The sequence below is a fragment of the Ruditapes philippinarum genome, unplaced genomic scaffold, assembly GCF_026571515.1.
Source record: "Ruditapes philippinarum isolate M1 unplaced genomic scaffold, ASM2657151v2 ctg5353_1_1_1_1, whole genome shotgun sequence".
In the NCBI taxonomy this organism is placed as follows: Eukaryota; Metazoa; Mollusca; class Bivalvia; order Venerida; family Veneridae; genus Ruditapes; species Ruditapes philippinarum.
In genome coordinates this window covers 51,795-73,984 of record NW_026866787.1, presented here as the reverse complement: position 1 = coordinate 73,984, position 22,190 = coordinate 51,795, and the positions used below count along the sequence as shown (strand labels likewise).

General features: G+C 33.3%; 1 protein-coding gene across 1 annotated transcript; it reads left to right on the top strand.

The window, feature by feature from the left end:
• Window positions 1-618: 618 nt before the first annotated feature.
• On the top strand, window positions 619-21,944 carry LOC132733730 (centromere protein J-like). Its single transcript, XM_060720405.1, has 19 exons — window positions 619-656; window positions 1,872-1,959; window positions 3,729-3,939; window positions 4,425-4,525; window positions 5,795-5,968; window positions 6,743-6,883; window positions 7,549-8,635; window positions 10,464-10,579; window positions 11,409-11,564; window positions 12,670-12,773; window positions 13,626-13,719; window positions 14,211-14,378; window positions 14,633-14,732; window positions 15,656-16,085; window positions 16,710-16,860; window positions 17,833-17,973; window positions 18,631-18,704; window positions 19,234-19,429; window positions 20,176-21,944. Exons 1-19 carry the CDS (start codon window positions 619-621, stop codon window positions 20,302-20,304), a joined length of 3,699 nt encoding a protein of 1,232 aa, XP_060576388.1. The 3' UTR covers window positions 20,305-21,944.
• Window positions 21,945-22,190: the final 246 nt, after the last annotated feature.

The following is a 22,190-nucleotide window of genomic DNA, read 5'->3' as shown; positions in this document are numbered from 1 at the left end:
ATTTAATCAGGGTTGTAGCAATGTTACCGCTAGACCAGTGATATATTTAAGCCAAAAGAAGAGATGATGAAATCAAGACTAACACCGGATTATTCAGTGACACAAATCGAACCGAGGCATTTCAGGCTGGTATGGAGTGGCTGTTTCCGATACCAAGACTCGGCCTCGGAGGCAAGCGTTGAATAGACTTCATCACCGTGAGGCAGGGACAAATAAAGCAGCAGTCTCATGTAGCAAAAGATTTAATCCCATGAAAAAGATGTAAGTTTTTTTCCTTTAAGATTATTAATTTTTCCTTCATCAAATTTTCCTCGGTAAGATAACGAAATACTTGGTACCAGTCAGTTAACGTCCTATAAGTAAGAAGCTCGATTTTCCTAATGAATTTGCTATTACCTAATATTAGATAGACAAAAATGTTAACATAAATGGAAAGTGTTATCAAATACATTTAATAAAAATTTAATAAAAGAAAAATAAAAAGATAATTAAAACATGTAATGACATCATCTATTATCATGGTTATTTATTATTTTAGGCCTCCCAAAAAGCTCCATAGATCTTTGCTGAACTGGACATGACCCAGAATTCTTAAAATTTGTCATCCAGTCACCAACCATGTTTGACGATCAACCAAGGACAAAACAAGATGCAAGGTAAATTTTAAACCCTCATTTCTAACATAGTTCTTTGAAACAAGAATTGCAAAAAATGATTTTCATTCCGGATAAAACTAATGTTTTGTGTTTGTCTGTCCTTATATCAAAACATTTATTAACTAGTTGAAAAAAGTGATAAGTCTTGACTAATTTGACATACTGCCTTGTCTTGAAGTGAATGTAGGTATATGTCTTGCTCATCTGAAATAAGTCTCCTAGCAGGACTCAGATTTAATCCGAAACCACTCAGTCCTAAATCAATCATTCATGTAAAAAAACTGGACCATAGCTTCCCCCCAAAAATAGTGTAAATTAAGTGTTATATTTACTAGACCCACTCAGATATTGAATTGAGAAAACTATGCAGCAGGAAATGGTCGTAAACCATCAGTTACAGATTTCCTACCATTCTGTTACTATACCTACATGTATTTAGCAGCTCTCTACGACTGTAGCTTCTCAAACTTTTGCAGGGATACTAAAAGGTTTTGAAAAATGTAAAAACATGATATTGTGTCAGTAGTTGAAGAAAATTTTTCTTAAGAATATTGTAACATAAGTTTACATATTGGATATAATGACTTTCTCAGATTGTAATGGATGTTTATATATTGGATAAATGTGTGACTTTCTCAGATTGTAACAGAAGTAAATATTGGAGATTATGACTTTCTCAGATTGTAATGGATGTTTATATATTGGATAAATGTGTGACTTTCTTAGATTGTAACAGAAGTAAATATTGGATAAATGTGTGACTTTCTCAGATTGTAATGGATGTTTATATATTGGATATTATGATTTTCTCAGATTGTAATGTAGGTTTATATATCTGATATTATGACTTTCTCAGATTGTAACATAAGTTTATATATTGGATATTATGACTTTCTCAGATTGTAACATAAGTTTATATATTGGATATTATGACTTTCTCAGATTGTAACATAAGTTTATATATTGGATATTATGACTTTCTCAGATTGTAACATAATTTTTAATTGGATATTTTTAAGACTTTCTTTCAGATTCGTAAACATAAGTTTTATATTTGGATATTATGAAACTTTCTCAGATTGTAACATTAAGTTTATATATTGGATATTATGACTTTCTCAGATTGTAACATAAGTCTACGTACATATATTATGACTTTCTCAGTTTTAACACTGTTTTTATTGATATTCTGACTATTCTTTGATTGAATTATAGAAATGAAAGAATTGAGGAGGAGGATGAAAACAATTCTGATGATGAAATGAAGATGATGATGATGATGACAATGATGCATGATAAGCAAGTGACTAAAAGTGCATGATAGTGATGATGAAGAATCAAGAAGATACTCAAATAGAGGTATTTACTAATAACAGTCGGCTACTGGTTTCTTGGGGAATATGAATAACTATATCATTGAAACACACACCGATTTTCAACACTTTTGTATGGATTTTTTTTTATCTCAAACAGACATATTACATGTACTGTTATTGGAGTTTCAAGCTTTTACTTATGGTGTAACATGTGGTTAAAATCTTCAGGTTTGGTTTTGGTGATTTTATAGCTGAAACTGTATCATGTTCTAAAATGATTTTTTTTTTGTATATTTTTTGTTGTTGTGTGGAGGATGGGGGGAGGGGAAATAGGTCAATTCTTGTTCAATTATTATAACAATTTTGCAAAAATGAATTTTAATTGCAAACTATGTTTGATGTTTTCTTCTACAGACATGGAAAAAAACTAATCTAGAATTCTAGATGACTGCCCCAAATGAAATCTCTAAACATGAGCAAAATACAGTTCAAGTTCCCAATACAAAATGTATTAAACCTGTTTTCATAATACAATATCAAATTAACCTGGAGACTCTGAGTAAAGTTCTAGACTGTTGCAAATAATGTGTTAACTATTGGGAAATTTTACCTAAGGGTAGAAAAATTTTTTTAATTTACATGGGAAATCTTTACAACACAGGAAGGGTGGGGGGGTTTTAAGATATAACCTATTAAACCAGGTTTAGAAGCTGCAAAACATTGAAGAACTTTTTGAAGAAAAGTTAAAGGAGAGAGGAGAGGGAAAAATTTTTTTTTCCCATAAATTTAACTATAATTTTCCAACCGTTATTTATGTCTCCAAATTAAATATTTTTTAAAACATGAGTGTGAATGATTCTTGAAATTTGTATTAAACCCTTCGTTTTTAATTTGAAACTAATAATTGGGATGATGTCATCTTATGAAACCCCAGCTGTGATAGAGAGGGTGTTAAACCCGTGATTCCGTGTTATTTTAATATTACCGCAGGCCACTAGTAAGGGTGGAGTTTAAATTTGGGTTAAAACAAGTCAGTGGACATTTAGAGGAAACTTTTTTATTTTTTTAAAAGGGGGCCTTCCAGATTTTAGCATGAAAAATTAAACTCACATTTCTATCATTGCTTATCAATTTCTCACAAACAGTTTTTCCCAAAAAAAAACCATTTTTTTTTCTTTTTTTGTAAAAAAGATCAACCATGCCACGTTTGTGTAAATTTGATAAACTTTAAAATGGGGAAAGTCCATTGGGCTTGCTTTTACAACTTTTCAAAAGAAATACTGTTATTCAGTTTTAAATTTTGCATTTCATTTTTGAGGAAAAGTGTACATTTAACATTTATGTGTAGTTAAAAAGAAATCTCTATTAGAAAAAATTTAAAAAAAAACAAAAATATTTTATAATGTTCGCATAAATCCCATAAAAAACTTTGGCTTTGAGGGCAAAAGGTCATTGTCTTTACCACGATTAAATCAAATTTTTATTGTAGGTCACTTAAAAAGAAATTGGGAATACTGGTTGGTTATTCAGGAAAACCAGTTAGGTGAATTCCCACCAAGATATGACAAAAATCGGTGTAAAAATCAGAATAACAAACATATTTGAAATTATTTTATTTGGCAAAACTATCACATGTATCACACAAGTTATATCCAGATGTTCGCACATACATAATGCATATTCTTAAGAAATATTGTGTGGTATTCTAAAAACAAACTGTTGTGTAATAATGTAATTTATTTCTGCAATCTTACAGTTAAGAGCAGCAAATGCCAATGTGGATTCACCTAGTCAACCAAAAAGAAGTTTCCTTAAAAAAGGTGAAGGGATTGCAAGGTTTGAATCCAAACCTGGACAGCGACCTTCTAAAGTGAAAAAGAAAAGCACAGTGGCTGGTGTTGTTAGTAAGACATCGAGTAAACAGGCCTCACAGAAATCAGAGACTACTAGTGCACACACAAAACCCGGTAAGTCTGAGAATAACAGCCTCTAAGGCAGAATGGTTAAAGTCTGACTTCAAATCACTTGTCCCTTATCGCCATTGGTACAAATCAGGCAGCCATTATTTCAATAGAGGCAACTTTGAGTTGATTTTCAGTGGATTTTTTTGTTGTTTGGTTTTAAATCGCATCAACACATTGAAGGTCATGTGGCGACTTTATGGCTTTACTGGTGGAGGAAGACTTCTGTGCATTATTTCAGGCTCAACAGGGCACACAAGTAGAACCACCAATGTTCCGTAAGCAAGCTGGATAGCTTCCTCACATGAAAGAATACAGAGTCCATTTTGGTTATTGAAACCCACTGGATAGAGAGGCAATGTAAGAAAATAATTTTGTATTAATAATAATCCAGATTTCACTATAGTTTAAGCTTTTTCATTCCTCTATGTAGATAAGATTCCGAAAACAATTGACTTATGAAAGTACAAGATAAGATATTTATATTACAGGCAGCAGCAAGGCCGCTGGAAAACCACCAACAAGCAATAAAAACCAACCTGGTAAGAAGGTTGCAGGTCATGGGTCAAAGCAACACAAGACTGATGATAAGGTTAATATATTATTGTTTCACTTTCAGGATTTATTATATACACCTGTAAATAAGTTAAGCACACCAGTCATTTTGCCTCAATTTTGACACGACCACAACTGAAATTTTAAATTTTATTTGGGCAATGTATGAACCACCTGTAGTCAACCTGCAACAACTGGAACAAGCTCTGCACCAAGAATGGGAAAAGTTACCCCAAATTCGCATTAGATGCCTTACTGGTAGAATGAGGAGAAGGGTTGAGTCTATCATCTGAGCATGTGGCGATTGCACAGTTATTAAAAATTTGGCTACATAAGGTCATTTTAGGTTACATAATTACCAAGATTTACCAAAAATATCCACCAGTAAATGTTTTGTTAACGCCCCAACACCATACTTATAAACACTTACATTTTTGGTAAAAAACAACACATTTGCTAATGCTTCAATAATTTTTCAATAAATTTTTCAATATTTTATCAATAAACTAAACTCATAAATTTACTGGTTTATGATTACTAAATTGATATCGCTACTTATCAATTACTATTTCTTTGATCAATTAAGTCGTCATCTCATAACAGTGCTTTTAATCACAACCAATCTTAAATTTCTGGGATGTGCTTAACTTATTTCCAGGTGTATAAAATAAAGTTTGTTTATCCACAGGCTTTTTATTCAAGGGAAAAAAGTAAATTGTCACGTTTAAGTGGTTCAGTGTTAAGATCTATTGATTTACTTTTGTGTCATTTTTTCTTCCCTGTACTTTCAAAATTATTTTAAAATGCACAATTTACAAATGTTGGATCTTTGATAGGTGATTTGTAATGCCAGTATGAACACATTGTGTTGTATAAAAATCTTTCATTCTTCTTACACACCTATATTGCTCAAATGTTCCCTGTGCAGTGGTCAAGGTCACTAATGTTGTATTGCTATCAGCAAATGGTGTAATACATGTAGTGTAATACTTGCTCATCTTTATTAGTTCCGTATAAGGTTGAAAAATTTTGCCTTTCACTTGGATATTGATATATTTTGCCTTACACTTGGATTGTTATATTTTGTCTTAAACTTGGATTGATAAATTTTGCCTTACACTTGGATTGATAAATTTTGCTTTACAAACTTGGATCAATATATTTTGCCTTACACTTTAATTGACACACACTTTCAGTCCTATGTTCAATAGAGAAAAATGTTGTGTTAGAATGTTGAATATTATTATATCTGTCATCAAATAAAACACCCACACCTTATTTTACTGTTATGCTTAATTTATTAAAGAAGAAGAATGCGTCTAAAAAGTCTCCAGGTAATGACGCAGAAAAACAGGCGAAGGTGAAGGACGTGTCAGGAAACGAGGACAAGCAATTGAAAGGGAAATTGAAGCGTGCAGATTCTTTTCCTGATGACGCTTCATTTGTAGCTAATCTAAAAGAGAGGCAGAAAGAATCTGAGGTATAGAAATCGAAACATTTAAATTCTTAGACTGTGTGTATGTTTTCTTTTTTCTTTCTATAAACATTTTTTGGGTTTAGGTTGTAAGTCACACAGACTTGGTTAAGTTCTTTTTGAGACTAATCAGCTTTACTAGTTGAAGAAAACCACAGATGGCACTTTGCAAATTATTTCAGTCGGTAACACAAATTAAGAAGATAGCCTATCTTTTGTAAACAAGAATTGAATGATAGAGATTTAATGTTAATGGCTTAAAGACACTTTATTCAAACCTATGTGGTGAGGGAAAAGGGCTGGTAACTGAATACCTGAATTATTTGTTGCACTAAATATTTTCTAAAACTTTGCCAGCCTGTAGAAAACTACATGAACCACATAATTGAGCTTCCTTGCAATGCCTAGCACTATAAGTAATATATGTCAAATGTTTGCACTTCATTTATTAAATTACATAATTATATAATAGTGTTTCTTAACGCCTTTGTTGCCAGAGAAGCTGTTATATTTTTTTCAACCTCAAAACCAAAATTATAGTAAAAATGCAGAAAAAAATCAAGAAATTGATTCACAGATGTCGTATTCCAGTCATTCCAGGGATGGGTATACTAGTCATGCTGGCAAAAAAAAAATGACAGTGGGGACTGGGTGGGGGTTAGGGAATGTTGAGGATACCTTTAAGGCAGCAAAAAGAATAAATGATTGCTTAACATATATCAAAAATGGCATACAGTTTCTTTGTTTCAGTTTATAATTGTTTATTTTATACATTGATAGCGAGATATGGAGGAACTGGACGAGTTTGAGATTCTTGAACACTTCGCTGACAACATGTCATTTTGTAGTAACTCCTCAATAGTAACCAAAGGTCTACATGGCTTACAGAATGATAGAATCCTACCCGGTGTTAACCCTAAAGTAAGTGAAATAAATGGTTTTTGTGGGTTTTTTTTGGTGTTTTTTTTCAATTAGATTTATTTTTTTTGATAAATTATTGATTTACCTTTCAAATAATTTTGTGTACATCAAATTAGGCGAGAGATGTAGTTCTAAAATTAATCAATTATTTGTTAAAGAGCTAACTGATAGGGTATACTGGTTCACAATTTTTTGTTTGGAGCATAAAACATGTACTAGTAGCTGGTTTGTCTATGCTTCCTGTCGTCACACATGCATTAACATTTATCATATAGCTCTATTATATGACCGATATCTTGTTTTGGTGAATGGAACATCCATGGACCTAAAACTTTTGGCAGACTTTCAGTTGGGGGTGATGAGTTGTGGGCCAGGTCAATATGGTTGAAAATTTATTTTGGTACTTTTCATCATGGTTTTAGCTTTATCACAAAGCAGTTTTACAGTCTGTCCAGTCTTGATGTTGTTGGTTAAAATTTTACATTTTTATAATGAAAATCCTTAATGTAAAAATTGGCGGTTTTAAATGTGAAGCAGGAATAGTCCATGAGGACTAGTATAAGTAACATTGTAAGGGTCTAGGGGTTTGGTCAGACTTTGCACATTTGAAAATATGATAACTCATACTCATCTGAAGGTTTGATTGATTTCTCTTGTGATTACAGAGTCAAGAAATAGGAAGGTCAAATAGTCCTCGGGCAACTTTAATAAAGAAATTGGAGGAAGAAAAAAAGGCCAAACATAAAAAACAGTTGGAAGAACAGTCTAACATGAAGCATGGAGGTTTAAGGTTAAACTCAGATAGTGAAAGAAATACTGGTGTTAGAACTTTGGAAAATATGCTGAAAAAAGAAGATGGGCAGAAAAAAGAACCTGTGAAAGTAGATGCTGCTGAGACTGCAATAGATGATGATAACAGTGATGAATATGAATCAGTGAGTGATAGTAGTGATGATTCAAGTGATGAATCCAGTACTGATGATGATGATAAGAATGATGACTATCATAAAAATGATCAAAATGATATGTATGGTGTTCTTAAACAATTCGGTATAAAGGATGGCCGTGTTCAAAATTTGCTAAGTGAAAAGACTAATAGTAAAGGGAAGAATGATTCTGTGTGTTCAACTGATAAAAAGCTGGAGAGAGTGTTAAGTTACACAGGGTTTACTGAGTCAAGTAGTGTTTCTCAGACATCGGAATCGGAACAGGAAATCGATTTAGACGATGATGATTTTGACTTCTCCGATAAAGGAGAAGTAGAAACTAAGGAACCACCGAAGTCGTTGACTCGGAAAGTGGCCGGGAGAGACGATAAAAATAAGTTTCCGTTTCAGAATCTGCCGTCAGATAAAGACATGTTACAGGTTAATGTAATCGGAAGTGCCTTTATGCCGAAAGCAAAATCTCCGGGTGTTATCTCAAAAGAAAAGGTTTCAAAACCGGAAACTTTCACACATATACAACACGATATTCTAAAGGAAGAGACTAAATTTTCGTATCACTCGGATTCTGACTCTGTAGGCAATAAACATAATGGGAGTTTGAGTGACGAAGACGATGATAAATCTAATGATGGAGATAAAAATTCTCGGAAATCTTTTGGCGAGAAGAAAACATTGCAATTTGATGACGATGATGAATGGGGGGAGCTAACACCGAAAATTTTGAAATTGAGAAAACGAAAAGATTCTGAAAATGAAAATGATAAGACACTCGTAGAAGATACAGATGTGGATAAAGAAGATACTAGTAGGTTATGATATGCTCTCTAAGGTTTAATGTTTAAAAATTACTAATTAATAAGTTTTGTTTTCAAAATGGGTCAGAAATATGATAAACTGGATTTTTGAAATTTTGCCAATAGCAGATTTTCTATAGTTACTATGAGAAAACTCTAATAACATAAAAAGGTGATACTCAATTTTTTTTATTAGCTCACCTGTCACAAAGTGACAGGGTGAGCTTTTGTGATCGCTTTTCGTCAGGTGTCCGTCCGTCGTCCGCACTCACAGGACAGTAATTATGTGGCTAGAGGGACAATAGGTAACTGTTCTTTCTTTTTGATGTCATTCATTCCGTAATGCTTTTATGTGGCTATTTTCTTTTGTGTGGCTAAAAAGAACAATAGAGACAACAATGGAGTAGCCACATAATTACTGTTCTGTGAGAACCTCCGTCCGTCCGTAAACTTTTACTTTAAATGACATCTCCTCATAAACCACTAAGCCAATTTCATTCAAACTTCACAGGAATGTTCATTTGGTGGTCACCTTTAAAAATTGTTCAAAGAATTTAATTCCATGCAGAACTCTGGTTGCCATGGCAACCGATGGCAACCTATAGAAAAAACTTAAAATATCTTCTTTTAAAAACCCAAAGAGTTAGAGCTAAGATATTTGGCATGAAACATCTTCTAGTTAGTGTCTATCAAATTTGTTCAAATAAAAGTTCAAAATTGGCCCCGTCCCAGGGGGTCATTGATTTTCCCTATATGCATATAGTAAAAACTTAAAAAATCTTGTTTTAAAGAACCCAAAGAGCTAGAGCTAAGATATTTAGCATGAAACATCTTCTAATGGGTGTCTACCAAATTTGTTCAAATAAAAGCCCTGGGGTCAAAATTGGTCGCCCCGGGGGTCATTGATTTTCCTTATATGTGTATAGCAAAAACATAAAAATTCTTCTTTGAAAAAACCCAAATAGCTAGAGTTTAGATATTTAGTATGAAACATCTTCTAGCGAGTGTCTACAAAGTTTGTTCAAATAAAAGCCCTGGGGTCAAAATGGGCCCCGCCCCTGGGGTCATTGATTTTCCTTATATGTGTATAGCAAAAACATAAAAATTCTTCTTTGAAAAAACCCAAATAGCTAGAGTTTAGATATTTAGCATGAAACATCTTCTAGTGAGTGTCTACAAAGTTTGTTCAAATAAAAGCCCTTGGGTCAAAATTGGCCCCGCCCCAGGGGTCATTGATTCTCCTTATATGTGTTTAGCAAAAACTTAAAAATTCTTCTTTGAAAAAACCCAAATAGCTAGAGTTTAGATGTTAAGCATGAAACATCTTCTAATGGGTGTCTACCAAGTTTGTTCAAATAAAAGCCCTGGGGTTTAAACTGGTCTCGCTCTGGGGGCCTATATACAGGTGAGCGGCTTCAGGGCCATCATGGCCCTCTTATATAATGTTCATATTAGTGTAACTCAAGTTATATTTGTGTAATGTTATATTTTGGTGCTTAGAGTTAATGCAAATTACAAGAAGAACACAATGTATTATTAAGTCATGAAATGAAAAGAACCTGATGTTTGTTGTCAGTTCATATATAATTTGTATAGAAAATGTCATATAGCATACTTTTGTAACATTTTTCTTGAATTTATTTCAAACGAAATACCATCTCCTCTCAATCAGGTTTTATAATAAATTGTGATTAACTCTAAACCAAAACTTAAAGTGATAAGCCTTTGCCACTAGTAAAATTCCATAAACTTTGAATGGACTGTTCCAAATTCATTTCATTACACAAATTCAGTTTGTTATAGATTAAGTAAAAGAATTGCACATGATCTGATTTTCAGGACAGGGCAAGCATAAGAGCGACGAAAAAAGTGGCGAGGATACCCCACCCACATCTAAACTAGTATCCAAACTTTTCCCCAGTCTTAAACCAGCGCAGAAAAAACAAGAGGAACAGGTAGATGTACAAGTATTGCTCTAGAATAATACTGTGTATTTGTAACATAGATTTTATTGTGCAATCTGAAAACATGTATAGATAGATAAATATATAGATCTATATGTTATGAACTTTTTTTCAATTTTATTCAAAGAAAAGTGATCAGACAATGTTATGAATCTGTTTTTAAAACTTTTGACAGGTAACTTGGTCATATACACACAGTTATTAGTTATATAACACTTCCCTTGTGGTTTAGATAAGAATAGCTTACAATAGTTATATGACCATAGAACCTGAATAACAAATTGTATATCACTTGTCAGAATGTGTTTCACTTAAGAATGGGGTATCTATATCAGTGTTAGACCCCAGTGGTCACACTCACAGACTTCAAAACACTTTGATGCTATTCATCCAGCTTAATGTTGGTGGTTCTACTCATGAAAGAAATATTGCTTAGGGAATGGCATCTTAATATTTTTTTCTGGACTAGTTACGGCAGAGGCCGTAAGTGACTTTCAAGGTGTTGGATTGACTTTGAACTGAAAAGGAAATGATATATGTGTTTGACTATTTATGTTAATATGAGAATAAAATTCTTTACTATATTAATCATGCAAGGTATATTTTATGCCTCTGAAAACAAATGTAATTTTTTAATTCGGGTAAAGATATTAAAATTTAAGTGCATAGTCATATAATGTACATGTATTACAGTTTTTGTTTGATGCAGTCATGAAATCATATCTTTATTGTATGGGTCAAGTGATTAATTACACAGTGTCTGAACTAGCAGTTATTAGATACAGGGTGTGTTATAAATAGTGTACTTTCTGTTGTTTAGAATTTAGAGAAGATACAGTCTGTATCACAGGCTGGTTCAGGAGATGGTGTCCAGTCTAAGATTCTGCGGGATAAATTGATAGAGCTTGAGAGAGAGATTGAGAAATTTAGGAATGAGAATAAACATCTTGCCACACTACGCAATGAGAGAGAACAGGTATACTATCACATCAGTTTATTCATGACTTTCTTCGGAGGATAGAACGTTTTCTTCTTAACTATAATATGGCTGTATCTTAAAGCAGCAGGCCTCCAGATTCATGGTAATTTTTATGAAAATTTAAAAAATGTATTGAAAAGTAACTTATGTTTACTTAGGACCAGTCGAATTGTCCAAATGCTATTGGTCAATATTATATGTGTGTTCATAATCAGCCAATCAGGAGCTAGAGTATAAACCTGATTTCATATGCACATAATTATTTCATTCCTCACTCCAGTGCATTCAAGTTCACCAGGAAAACTATAATTCTCCCATGTGAGGATGCAATCCATCCAGCTTGTATAACATTGGTAGTTCTACTTACGGACGAACATCTGCCTGACCGGTTGTCATCGTCTACCGACTCTTGCCCTTCTACAGAGGGTTTGTGCCATTTAAATCCAGCCTTTGTGACACTGAACTTGTCTTGCTTGCCCTTTTAAGTTCTTTGTAGGTATCTGTTGGTGTTTAACCAATATTTGCACAAAATTTAATGATCGTCCATATTTCAAGACATTTTGCGACTGACATTTTCACATGATTACAGTATTGACAACCACACAAATGTTTGTTTACGACGGTTACCATAGGGAAAATGGCGTCATATTTTCTAGTGACATTAGGAATGTGTACACACACTTTTCCCTGAATTTTAATATTCATATGTAGCGTTTAAAGAATACCGTGATGCATCAAAGTAATGAACTAACCGATTTTTTTGACATGCACCGGTATTACATTACCAACTGTCTGACGATTCTTTTTCACGACATGCTGGTTACACTTTTTTTCTCTTTTTTTCTTTTTTGAGACAGATTTCCCCTTCAAGTGGTATATAATTATTGTTTTTCTATCAATAACTCTCATGACAATAACTGCAGCGCACAAATTTTTTGGACAACCCTCGTACATGCATATACATATATATCTATATCTCTTGTTATTCTTGTAGATCTATATGAAATTTTTCTCAAAACTGTAGAATCTATTTTCTTTACTTTAAGATTAAGAATTATCATGATCAGTATTATATATGACTGGATTTTATAATTTATCACAGGGCTTGCATGTTCTGAAGAAAGAAATAATGGACTTTGAAAAGGAAAAGGCATTGGAGCTAAGACGCATTGAAGAATTTAGAAACGAGGAAATGAAAAAACTGAAGTATGTTTTTTATATGTTTGTTACGTATAACAACACGGTTTAATCAGTATTTAGATATTTACTGGTCAGTGTTTAGGGCTGTAATAATCTTGATTATTCACAATTCGTGCCTGAAAAAATGCACGGAGGGGCATCTGAGGTTTTCCTCCACCAGTAAAACTGGAACGTTGCCAAATGACCTATACTGTGACGTAAAGCCCAAATAAAAAAAAAAATAAAAAAAAATTCACAATTAGGTATTGACAATATGGATACAGACTGATATTTGTTAGTCCTAAGATCACTGGATCGACAGTCACACTTACAAAAATTAATAGTAACTCAGTTAATGTAAAAACCATCGGAAAAAAAACTCTAGTCTACTGTTTAGCATTGTGTTGTTTATATTTTACATGCAATACCATGATCTCAGTGGATCTTCCTAAATTCGTGAATTTTCTGAAATACCAATGATTTTCTGGTTTCTTTTTTGAAATGGCGACAATTTTCCAGTTTCTTTAAGTTTGCCTTTTGTTTTATTTGTGAGTAATTGAACTTGCAGAATTCTTACTGTGAGCGATATTTCATAAAATGTAAATTCCATTATTTCGGTTATTTACCGTAATACATAAACTAAATCGGCACGCACAAATTTTCAGATTTCTTTCTTCTCAGTTATTTCTGTTACATTTTAATGATGATTTAATCTCCGTTTTTTGCTTTACATGACTTGTTATGAGAGAACTGGTCTAGCAGTTTGGAATATTTAATAAATTCTTAAAGCTCTTAATACATTTGTATTGCTGTCTAGATATCTACAAAATTAAAATTTTTACCAGTTCTTGAACTTGAAAAGATGATGTTACTTTACAGGCATGAGAAGAAGATGTTTGACAAGTATCAGAAAGCTGCTAGAGCAGGTCCAGACAAGAAAGAAAGGGAAGAAATAGAAAACCTTAAGGCACAGGTGTGTTTTATTCAAGGCAGATATTTGTCCAAGTACTAGTAACTGATAGAGCAGAAATGCCTAAGAAAAAGTAAACGTTGAAATTTCCAGGGGAAAACACTGGCCATAAGATTGGTTGATATTAGATGGTCCCTGGGTATAAGAAAATTTGTTCCATGCACAGCTCTTATTGTTTATGGATTTCAATAAAACTTTCACAGAATGTTTGTCATCAAGTGTCAAGCCACAGATTGTCATGATAGGCTGATTGATCATTTTTGGCAGAATAATGGCCCTTTGTTTTCTTCACATTTGTTAGACTCCCTGAAAACCTTGTATTATGACAGTTTTCTTTTAATTTGTTCGAGATTTATACTGGTTGCTTCTGGTTAAAAGTAAAAATTGTTGTGCTAAACAACTAGTGATGTTATTCATATCATAACTGATAACTAACTAATATGATATAAATTCACAAATGTAATTACAAATATAATTAACTGATATTATACCAGGTGTGTGAACTACAAGAGGAGATGAAGCGTAAAGAGGGCCGCTGGACGGCCAACAACGCTCGCCTACGTGACAAGATAGATCATTTAGAACAAGAAAATGAGGAATTAAAAGAGGAGATTAAACTTCTCGAGAAGAAACGTCTTGAATGGATGCAGAAAGATCAAAAGGTATTAGACACTTTTAGTTTATATGATCAATAGCAGTGATAAATAGGGGATACTTCATTTTTCAGTCCATGATTTTTTTTAGCTCACCAGAATGAGCTGTTGTGTTAAATTTAATTTAAATTGTCCTTAAAATTGTGTAAAATTTTCAAAATTTAGTAAGTTTCACTATAACAACATATTCTTCAACAGGAGAATTCATGTTTACAAAGCGTCTTGTTTATCAAATGATAAATTTTCTCAAATTTTTTTTTCAGAACAAGGCACGGCCAGGTGGACAGAATGTGTTACGCAGCAGTACACCGACAGAGGAGCTTGAACAACTTACAAATGGTTTTGTTGAACATGGTTACAATGGTATATACATGTTTTTTTGTCAGTTTTGTTTTAGACTCTGTCTTGGGTTTTCTTATAAAAGCGGTTGAGAATAAACTATAAAAGTGTTGAAGGTATTGCATTTACATTGTATTAGACTGTTTGAAATTTTTCTCACCAGTGCTTAACAGCATAACACTTCCCTAAAGTTTTGGTGTAAATTCATCTCATTGAAGGAATTCATTTGAAACTTTATACTTGTCTTTTTGGGTCATAATTGTAGGTGACATTCAAAGACCCATGACACATAAGCATGTATTTTGACTGAAAGATATCCCTTTGTGAGCCTTTTTTATCCAGGCTTCTATTTTATTTCCTCTAACTTCATTTAAGTTTGATTGTGTTGGAAGCTATAAGCTCATTGAAACACTTTTTAATCCACTCCTGGAACCAACCAGTACTGAGCAATGAATGTAAAGTTTCTTGCTAAAGGAAACAACACATGACTAGGTTTGAACCCACAAGGCCAGTAATTCTTAAATTACTAGTCTGATTTTTTAACCACTCGGCCACACAGCCACAAGCAAGGCTTCTATTTTCTATCAAAAAAATGAAAAAGACAACTGTACTTTGTGACTGGCACCTATTGTATAATTATTTTTGAAATGTTATAGGTATATGTAGTGTTCAAAATGTTTGTGATATTATTTTCATATAATTTTATAAGCAAGGTACTTTTTAATGTAGCCCCAGTGCAGAAGTCCTCGGACAAATTTATTAGAAATGACATATAGCTATATTAATGATGAATTATTATTCTAAGTATATGTTTTGGCCCATGTTTTAAGCAGATTTATTTGATGATATAGCCTTCTGTTGAAAATATGCAGACGGTTGTAGAACCATCAGTGGCATTATTATGAGAACTACAATCTTTGTACATCATGTATTGTCTCCCTTTACAGATCTGTCTGCATCCACCACCATGCGCTCAAATTCTAGTCACAAAGCTGCCCAGCAGCAGCAGCAGACGCAGCAGCAGACGAAAGTAAACATTCGCTCAACTTTTCAACCACCAGCTAAACAATCAGGTCATAATCAGGCACAGTCTACACATAATAAACATTTGAATGTTAACCAGTCTGCAAAAACAACTGTGAACCATACTAATTCAAAAGTGAACCAGTCTAAGAAACTTAATACCCATAGTGCAAAGCCAGGTCATCAAGTGCATGGTCAAGGTCACAAACCAGGTCATAAGGTTACAGGTAGAGGTAACAATAGTGGGACTTCTGGAAAAAGCTCAAATTCTAGTGACAGTAAAAATGTGCTACGCAATTCTTTAGCCGAGGATCTCCCAAGGCGGGAACTTGGGACAATGGCAGAACCACAGGAGTAAGTAAACTGTTAAGATAGTTGATAATTTAACTCTGTATAACATCAATTTTTCAATCACCTTAGGATGCTTCAGCAATTATTTTGCTCTCCCCCAAGAATGGTATGGAAGTTCTGTATACAATTACCTGTGATCTCTTCAGTAATGTTTTCTTAATGGCTCAAAATTGCCACAAGTTCACTCAAAACTGTTCTCTTGTGCTATGGACCGTCTCAAAAAAAGTTACAAAACATCTTAGATGAAAATATGCTTTTGGCAACCATGTGGAACCCAGTCATTCCAATGTTTTCCACTTTCACTGCGAATTGTGTGAATAAATCACCATGTTGTTATGCTTGTTTTTCCTTTAATACAGTCTGAAGTCTATTGTTCAAAGTTTCATACTTCATAATAAATTATGTTTTTAGTAATTTTGCATTTATATGGGCTTCTACTGCTGTATTAGTGTAATTAATAATTAATTAATAAAATGAAATTTATGCAAGTAATGGATAAGTAATTGATTATGTATGGTGTATAATTTTATCACCATCCCTGATACATTTTAGAATAAAACGGAACTAGAAAAATTATTGTGTTTGCATTGCATTTTGATATACTGATGTTTGTTTTTTGTTTGGTAGTTTGAGTATATATTCCGAGACTGACGGCGACATTGTATCTGCGCCTGCCAACATGCCACGGAAATTGGCCGGAAGACCAGGTGTAGATAAATCTGTGATAGATAAGGGAGATAATGACGAGTATGACGAGATTCAGCACAGCGATGGAAAGGTATGATCATAATAAAAGTCTGCAGGTGACCACTATTAAGTTTAATTGTCTATTATACATGTATATAGGAATTTTTTTTTCAAGTTGAAAATGACACTAGGCTCACTTTAACCAAATTAATTATAAGTTTAAGGTTTATGTTTGAATTACCTTACTATTAATTGCCAGAAGCTTTGGCCATCATTTGCAGAAGGCCCAACATTTGCAGGTAAGGCCAACATTTGTCAACATTTACTGATATGGCCAGCATTTGGCGATATGGCCAACATTTATTATTGTGGTCAACATTTGCCGATGTGGCCAACATTTATTATTGTGGTCAACATTTGTCAATATGGCCAACATTTGTCAATATGGCCAACATTTGGCGATATGGTCAACATTAATTATTGTTGTCAACATTTGCCAATGTGGCCAACATTTATTATTGTGGTCAACATTTGTCAGTATGGCCAACATTTGGCAATATGGCAAACATTTGGCAATATGGCCAACATTTATTATTGTGGTCAACATGGCCAACATTTGGTAATATGGCAAACATTTGGCAATATGGCCAACATTTGGCAATATGGCCAACATTTATTATTGTGGTCAACATTTGTCAATATGGCCAACATTTGGAAATATGGCAAACATTTGGCAATATGGCAAACATTTATCGTTATGGTCAACATTTGTCAATATGGCCAACATTTGGCAATATGACCAACATTTATTATTGTGGTCAACATTTGCCGATGTGGCCAAAATTTACTGATAAGGCTAACATGTACCAATGTGGCCAACATATGCCAATATGTCCAACATTTACCATTATGGCCAACATTTGCCAATATGGCCAACACTTGCTGATATGGCCAAAATTTAGCAATATGGGCATCATTTGCCAGTAATCACAGGAAACAATCCTCTCATCAATTTCTATTGCCTGTGATGAAGAATCAACTTGTCACCTCATTATGACTTTAGGTAGAGAGAACGTACAGAAATGGTGCTAGAGAAATTTTGTTTTCAAATGGTACGAGGAAAGAAATCTCAGCAGATGGAAAATCAATTATTGTGTCATTCTTCAATGGGGACATGAAGCAGATTATGCCTGATCAAAGAGTGGTAATTTAGTTATGATAATCTGTACTGTTAAAATAAGTTTTCACGTCTGCTTTGTGAGGCACCTTTCTAGCTTGCATACAGAAGTTTATTGCTTTTACTCAGTGACTGACAAAAGCTTGAATTAAAGTATAGAATTGGTTTCCAGGGTTTTGGGAAAGCAGGAAAATAGTTGATGTGACCTAAAACCCAATTAAAAAATGCTTTTTATGACTTAAATAAATTTTTTTATTGTTTTTGTTTTATTCATTCTTTACTTAATTTGATTGTTTGAAACCATTTTGTATTCTTTTTCTATGATAAAGTTTGAAGTTAAAAGAAAAATAGATTTCTCAATGGATAAAGATTTACATGATATCACAGTGACATCATGTTATACTCAAGTGTCATTTGACACCATTCAAGTTATTTCTCTCCATTAAATTTATCCCAAAGTATCACATTTTTCTAATACAAAATACATAACATGTAGACTGTTTTCCTTTGTAGTTTTGCCACATGAAATTTCATGGCTTCCTTGATGAAATAAAAACTGCAGTCATACTCTGAATAGACTCAATACAATTGCTACTATGTCTCGGTGCATCTTAAATTTGAAGAAATATTCTAATAATGGAAAAGAGTTTCTAGTATTTATGGATCTATTTTTAACTTTTGTAGATATATTACTACTCTGAGAACCAAACCACTCACACTAACTATCCAGATGGCCTTGAAATTATACAGTTTCCAAAGTAAGTATTATTGAGCCAAACATGCCTTTGTACTATGTACACTTTTTTTGGAATGATTCTGAAAATTTTGAATAGTAGAATTCTGTAAATTGGAAAAGAATGAGATTATTTTATTTTGGAAATCTCTAGCAATTGGACAAAGGTCTGTTTATCAAACCTGTTTCAGAATGGAGAAAAAGCAAAAAAAACAACTAATTACATAAGATTCCCAACTTTATTCTCTGAGATTTTGCAGGAAAAAGAAAGCTGATGGGGAATTGCATTCTGGGATATACCGCCAGCATGATATAGGGTCATAGGTCAAAATGATATTACCTCCCTTGAACATTTGATTTATGACAGTACAGGTTACTTCCCTTGAACTTTGAATTGAGGCAATCGAAGATAAACAGCAAATATTGTTAAATGCAATAATTGGAATTATAAATGAAATTTTTTAATTTCAATGCAGAAAAAGTCCATAACATTTGACTGGAAAGGGAATTTAAACATGTAACACAAATCCTGACTGATGTTTTATTATTTTCAGTCAACAAACCGAGAAACTGTACCCTGATGGCACCAAGGAGATAACATTTCCAGACCAGACAATCAAATATATATTTCCAAATGGCTCCGAGGAAAGTATATTCCCAGATGGTACAGTTATACGTCTTGAAAAGAATGGTGATAAAACGATGGAATTTCCCAATGGGCAGAGAGAAATACATACTCAGGAATATAAGGTTTGATATATTTTGTACACATGAAAGTGAATCAATGTTCTAGGGTAAGGGGCCATGTGAAAGAGGATAGGTGCTCTACTAAAAGAATAGTTGTTTATAAGTGAAATGGGAATGGTGTCCTAGCGAGAGAGGAATTTGAGCTTAGTGAATGGGGGGGGGGGGGGGTTCTTAGTAAAAGTGAAGTGGTGGCCAAGTGAAAGTGAAGGCATCCCCTAGTGAAAACAGAATGTAGCCAAGAAAAATGGGAAATTGCATCCTAGTGAAAAGGGGAACAAGATGGCCTAGATATTCAAAAGGGGAGTGGTGACCTAATGAAAGGGGAGTGGTTTCAAAGATAGTTAAAGGGGAGAAAGGCCCAGTGAAAGCTGAGGTGTTTTCTGGTGAAATGGGTTTTGTTGGTTAATTAAAAGGGAGTGGTAGCCTTGAAAGTAAAAGGCGTTATTTTTTCTAGTGAAACAGGGATGGTGGCCTGTTTAAGGGGAATTGCAGCCTAGTAAAAGCGGAGTTATGCCAAGTGGTTAAGGTGACTATCTGGAAACATTGTAAGTCCATGTTCTACTCAGGGTATGACCATATTATAGGACTTACAATGTTAAAGAGCAAATGGACCTTCGTTAGAACACAATAATAAAGGAACTGTCAGTATTTCATGTTAATCCTTATGCAGTCATTCAATGTATAAATTTTTTCTGCAAATTTTGAATGAAATGAAAAGAAAATTTTAATCAAAAATTTACTTTTTTCAGAAACGAGAATACCCGGATGGCACTGTCAAAACAGTATACCCAGATGGTCGCCAGGAAACCAGATATTCCAATGGAAGATTACGTGTTAAGGATAAAGATGGAAATGTTATTGTGGACAGACAATGCTAGCATTATTTCCATTTAGAATAATTTGCCTATATTTATAATTGTACAATAGATATTTTTACAGATATTTTTACAGAAGTCCTAGACTAGAGTAAGGTACACTTATACATGTTTGATGATTAATTTCTTGCCATATTCTGTTTGTAGAGAAAAATAATTACAGGCTATATTTAGCCCTAAGCCTGATTCTGCCCATGTGACCATTGCAAACTTAGATCATTCCGCATGTATTGGCCATCTAATTATAGTCTTCACTGTTTGCTATTCAGTCAGTTCTTATTTTGTATACTTTTTTTACCTTTCCCATACATTGATGTTCTTTCTCGATTGAAAGATGACTTAAAAGATTGGCAATTTCCATTTAAGATTTTTAGGTAAGAGGTTAAAAGTAGTCTATAGAAAAACATGATAAATGTACATGTCTTTCATAATTTGAATAAGGTAATTTGTTTGTTTGTTTCATTTTACGCCTTTTCTCAACAGTATTTCAGTCATATAGGCGGGTAGTTTCCTAACCAGGTAAAAGAGATGTAATAACTTACTGTGTTCAACCAAGTCCTCATATATCATGATTTCTTAACATCTTTGCTTCAATGGCAGATAAACCGAAATGATTTCAGCTGGACTTTTCATAGTTTACCAGTGCTTTATATGCTACTCATGAAATAACATTTGAGTAAGAACTTGCAGGTGTCTTCATATTTATTTGACACAGAGGGTATTCACTTGATATGTGCTCAGTATCATTTGTTTAGGTCATAGGTCAAGACACGTAACTATACATTTTTACTGGATTATACATAAGATTTTCTTTGGCAACTTACAAATTACTGGTTTAACCTTTTCGGTGTAAGTTCTATGTCTTCAATCATTGAGAGTGTATGACTGAAGCTTCATTCTTGTCTCTTAAGTAAAATTTGTAGTATCATTTACCAAGACACGTAACTGTAGCATGCATTTTTAATGAACTATTCCCTTCTGTAGGTCTAGAAAATTTCTGCAGGGCTAAAGTTTTACAAGCAGCAACCTGAAAGTAGTTTAGGGTGCCAACTGTCTGACAGCTATTGTTTACTTTTTTTTGTAATGCTTTGACGCATGGTGCTACATAACTCTGTTCAATATATTCAGATATAAGACTTGTTGGTACAGATATATATATGACATTTCAAGTATACACACATTTTATTTTATTTTGAGTATATTTCTTACGTAGATATAAATCAATATTTATTCTTAGTCTTAAAATGGATAAAGATCTTTTTCTTTGGAATTTTTGCATCCCCTGACAAGAAAATGTAACATTTTGAAAAAGCAGTTAGAATTGTTTTACGCAAGTATCTTTTTATGCCCCCACTTATAGATTGGTCCATATCCGTCTGCCCGGCTGTCTGTCCGTCTGTAGATAAAACAGTTGAATGTGGGGACATTAGTGTCCTATATACATATTTCTACCAGTACTTGTTATATATATATTGTTTGTTGGATGTTTAAGTAGTGCTATACCTACACTGTATGTATAATATTCATTTGTTTTATAGATGTTTTTGTACATTTGCTATGTAAATGGTACGGACAATTAGACTATTGAAATGTTTTCATGATGTCGAAATAAAATACTAAATCTTATACTCTACACATAATTATTTCTTTCTGTCCTCCCTCTAGTTTTTTTTTACGTTTTTAGCAATCTGCTATGTAATAAAAATTAAAAATATATATTATATGAAGTGCTAATTATAGAATTCAAAGGTAAGAGAGATGGCAACACCAAATGTATTCAGGGTTAACATAACAAACATCATTAGGTACTGAATGTTTCGTCAATAATTCTGCATATTGTCCCACTGAATGTTTTCTCAAATATTTTCTTTTTCCTCTAATTGATTATT

What these genes read in the sequence shown, in the direction of transcription:
- LOC132733730 (XM_060720405.1), top strand. Translation starts at nt 619, where the DNA reads ATGTTTGACGATCAACCAAGGACAAAACAAGATGCAAG. An exon ending in AACACAAGACTGATGATAAG is followed by an intron (nt 4,526 to 5,794) that starts GTTAATATATTA and finishes AATTTATTAAAG; the next exon opens with AAGAAGAATGCGTCTAAAAA. An exon ending in TTCAGCACAGCGATGGAAAG is followed by an intron (nt 16,861 to 17,832) that starts GTATGATCATAA and finishes TTATGACTTTAG; the next exon opens with GTAGAGAGAACGTACAGAAA.